The following is a 4,441-nucleotide window of genomic DNA, read 5'->3' as shown; positions in this document are numbered from 1 at the left end:
AACAGCGACCGGACCATAGCACCTGCTCCAAATGGAAACCATCTCACTCTTAAATAGCCTATGTTGCTTGTTAAAAGGCTTTCCACCTCATAATTGAAGGATTTTTCGTAAACTCGTGGTAACCATGGCCACCATGCAACTGATGGACGCGCACCTCATTTGGAAAATACTGTGGTGACAAAAGAAACCCATCAGGGACTCTCCGTTGTCTTCTCTGCTTCTACGAAATCAATCTTGTTCTTCAATCAAATACACACTCATCTGCAAGGATGCCCGGAGCACTTTTTTCAGCGGAGGCGCTCTACATAGTGATGGAGGTTGTGATTGCAGTCGCGTCTGTAATTGGCAATGTGATGGTGGTTTGGGCGGTGAAAATTAATAAATCGTTGCGTGACACCACGTTTTGCTTCATCGTCTCCCTGGCTCTGGCGGATATTGCTGTGGGAGCCCTCGTCATACCTCTGGCCATCACTATCAGCATCGGACTCCAAACTCACTTTTACAGCTGCCTGCTCGTGGCGTGCACGGTGCTGGTGCTGACGCAAAGTTCAATTCTTGCCCTCTTTGCTATTGCAATTGACCGCTATCTCAGGGTCAAGATCCCAACCAGGTAATGAGGTTTTGAGATGAGGTGCACATATTGACTAATTTTCACAATTTCACCACGAGGAAAGGTTATAGTGATGCTGGTGTTCAACACAATGTTTATGATATTTTTGATTTTGGTTACATTTCAGGGTGGGGTTGTATTCAGGATTTTTTTTTTCTTTGTTTCTTGATTGCACCAAATAAGTCAGGGTTTGCTGTTATTTTTACTCTCAGTCATTGTATTTGATGCATGCCAGGCTGAAACAAAGGACGAGCCAGATAAGCTGAGTAGAAGAGGGTAATTTATTGTCTGAGAATATTGCCTGTGGTAGCTTCACATTTTAATCTCCCGTCAAAGATTTAACTAAGCTTATGATAGCAGTTCATCAGGATAGAACTGTAGCTTTTGAGTGATTAGTCTTATTATGCATAAAATCATCCAGGCTTAGTGGTGTATGAGTCTGCCTTCTGCCTCTCCCTTCACACAACTTACAATATCTTATCAGGAGGGAGAATAGTTCAAAACACAAGTGGAGCATCATGGCAACTGTTTTTCTCTAGAAATTAGATTTTTCTTTAGCATATGGTTAACTTTCCATTGTGTTTTCCCTATAGTAACACCACAACAAGCTGATTTTCTCACCACACCTTCCCTATACTGCTTGTTGTTAGGCCAGTGTATGATCTCTTCCGCACAGGCCGGCTCCCAGGCTTGCTGTGTGAATAATGATCTACTGCTGGGCTTTAGACACCGAACTTTACACATATCCCTAATCGATACTAAACCAAGACATGGCTCCTGTGACAGCCAAGCTAAATTACTCTTTTTTTCAGGCTATACTTCAGCAAAGGTCAGGTTATTGTAATGTTAATATTTCCGGGTACATAAATATTTCCCGGTAGATAAATATAATATATCGGTACCTATCCACCATTAGTAACCCAACAGGGATCAATCCTTGCTCTGCGCCCTTTCAGGTCACTGTTTTAAGGTCTGTGCCATTCCTTGGTCCCAGCAGGGATAAGATTTTAGAGCCTATGCAACTAAAATGCAACTAAAATGCAACCTCCTCCTGCACCTTTTCCATAAAACACAATAAAAAAATGAAAGAGCCAAACCTGTAAATCCAATTGTATCCTGCCAGGTACGGCAGCCTGTGTCCAAAGTTGTAAGAAACTAGAAGGCAATATTGATCCCATTTTTAAAACTACATTCATTCATTCTGAACAAAAGTATGAAAATCAACAGTGCCAAGGGCAAGGTTTACTGATAAGGCTTTGCAGAAACATGTTCAGGTGGATACATGTGTTGTGTGTGAGGTGTCCAGGGGCTTTTGTATTTTACAATGATATATTTTCTTGTGAACCAAAGCTTTTGTCAGTGCACTGCCAAGATGAAAAATTAAGCAAATAAAAAAGTGTGCATGCCCTCGCGGCGCTGTGAGAGAACGTGTGCTGATATGACACTGATATGATGTGTTGTTTGCCCCTGAAGGTACAAGCAGGTGGTGACCACACGGCGAGCGGGGCTGGCGGTGGTGGTGTGCTGGACTGTGGCTTTCATCGTGGGGCTCACACCGATGTTGGGCTGGAACAACCTGGGGCACCTCCAGCAGAACGGCTCCATCAGCGCTGACCTCATCATCATCTGCCGCTTCGAGAACGTCATCAGCATGGACTACATGGTCTATTTCAACTTCTTCGGCTGGGTGCTGCCTCCGCTGCTGCTCATGCTGCTCATCTACGCCGAGATCTTCTACATGATCCACAAGCAGCTCAACAACAAGAAGTTCTCCACCAGTCACACGGACCCCAACAAGTACTATAACAAGGAGCTGTATCTAGCCAAGTCGCTGGCTCTGGTCCTCTTTCTCTTTGCCGTCAGCTGGCTCCCTCTCCACATCATCAACTGCATCACGCTCTTCTGCCCCGAGTGCCAGACGCCCATAGTCCTCCTTTACATCGCCATCCTGCTCACCCACGGCAACTCCGCCGTCAACCCCATCGTCTACGCGTTCCGCATCAGGAAGTTCCGCACGGCCTTCAAGAAGATCTTGCAGCAGTACTTCTGTTGCAAGGACACGCCGCCTCTGGAGATTCAGCCCAGCGACAGGAAAGAGATGCCCAATCCGGGACCACCGCAGCAGCAGCAGCAGCCGCAGCCGCAGCCGCAGCCGCAGCCGCCTCATCAGGACAACCCAAAGTCTGATCCGCCACCTGAGCAGCACCAGAGGACCGAACCACCGCAACAACCTAAAGAACATCCGCCCTTACTGGAGCAGAACTCGGTCTAAGCCAAAGAAATGGAGCCGGTTTCTGGCCGGGGAAGTAATTGTCAGGGCGCAACCATTGGTACTCTCCTAACTTTGAATGTGGTCTCACGTGGAGCATGAAGTGCTACAGTGCGGTGACTACAGTGCTGCGGTGACTGAGGATCATACATGTCAAACATTGGAAGAGCGTTTATATTTTCTCAGCGGGAGTGGATTTGGTCTGAGAAAAAGAAAAGGAGAAGGTAAAAAGGGATTCTATAAACTTGCATAATAGAAGTCTTTTTGAGAGTAGCTGTCAATCTTAGTAACAGTGACTGAAGACATTAAGCTTTAATGTTCCTTTTTAGGATGGTCAAACAGTTTGTGTGAAAACAATTTTAAACGTGAAATATAAGTTATTATGGTTGGTAAATGTTATAACTTGCTATAGAATGACGGTTTCTACCCTAAACAGAGCAGGTTAATCTCACTTCTGTTATACTGCGTGTGTGTTTAACCTGACAGTTGCTGAAGATTATGAATGTAATAATAATGTAAATAAGGGACTGTGGCAGCACAGCTCATCTCTTCTTCAGGGTCTTAAATCGCACAACTGTGGTAGAGCAAGTGCCACTATGGGAGGGATTTGTGCAGCAAGGGTGTGTGCATGTGCTGATAGAAGTGGTTTTGTAATCCCCTAACTCTTCTCCGCTGGAGCTGAGCACCTCAGCGACCCAGCGGCACTTGTCCATTACAGAGGAGACAGAGAGGGATAAGAAACAAGCACCCGGAGGGTATGGTGGCTTTTTAAACTTCTAGAAGCTGCCTGCAGGAGAATCATGGCTGCAGGAAAAACGCTTCTCTTGGGGGAGAAGGACAAGATGCACTTAAAAGTAATTTTTATCAAGCCACCATGCCACCTTGGGGTAGGCTCTGGGTTCTTCTTTCTTTCCCCCTATACATGGACTGACAATAACCCTATCACAACTTACCACTTGACACAGCCGCTTCCACAGCCTTATTCAGTATTTTAATTTGTATGAACTACACTAAGAAACCTGAAGATTGTGAAGTGTCTCTACTGCACTGTAAGCTCAACATTTTGCATAATGCCAAACTGAGGCTTCTGTAGATTAGTAATTAAACTATGTACAATGGCACAGACATAAAAACTGTATGAGAATGTAAAGTTATTCTGTTTTGTCCCTTGTAAAGACTCTGGCCTACACTGTTCACTGATGTTCTCCTTAGTGTGTGACAATCTCTCATGTAGGGTTAGATATTTTTTTATGTAAGACGGTGTCAACAGAAACCTATACCTGTATAGACCAGCTGGAATGTACATAACACACATTAGGAAAATAGTGGTTAAATAAATGTATGACCGATTGAGCCACTTCTACAGTTTAGGTCAGGCTACTTACAATGCAGGTTTACAGTTTTGATTCAAAGAGAATTGTCAAATTGACATATTTAACATTTTATTATAATAATATTATATTTGATGGATGGATGCCTGGTGCAAATGTGACTACCAGCACACAGCTCAAGCTCACCTAGAAATACATTTTTTCAAGTGGAGGTTATTAGCAGGACACGCA

The 4,441-nt window shown here is 44.4% G+C and overlaps 1 protein-coding gene across 1 annotated transcript; it reads left to right on the top strand.

Moving 5' to 3' along the window:
- Window positions 1–269: 269 nt before the first annotated feature.
- Window positions 270–2,882, top strand: adora1b (adenosine A1 receptor b; the record flags this gene model as incomplete). The annotated part of the gene is made up of 2 exons (XM_080031725.1): window positions 270–610; window positions 2,084–2,882. The coding sequence occupies 2 exons, from the start codon at window positions 270–272 to the stop codon at window positions 2,880–2,882; spliced, it is 1,140 nt and encodes a 379-aa protein (XP_079887851.1).
- Window positions 2,883–4,441: the final 1,559 nt, after the last annotated feature.

The sequence above is a fragment of the Ammodytes marinus genome (assembly GCF_949987685.1).
Source record: "Ammodytes marinus genome assembly, chromosome: 7".
Classification (NCBI taxonomy): domain Eukaryota; kingdom Metazoa; phylum Chordata; class Actinopteri; order Uranoscopiformes; family Ammodytidae; genus Ammodytes; species Ammodytes marinus.
Note: the sequence above shows the minus strand (reverse complement) of the source record. Positions and strands in the feature narration are given on the sequence as shown.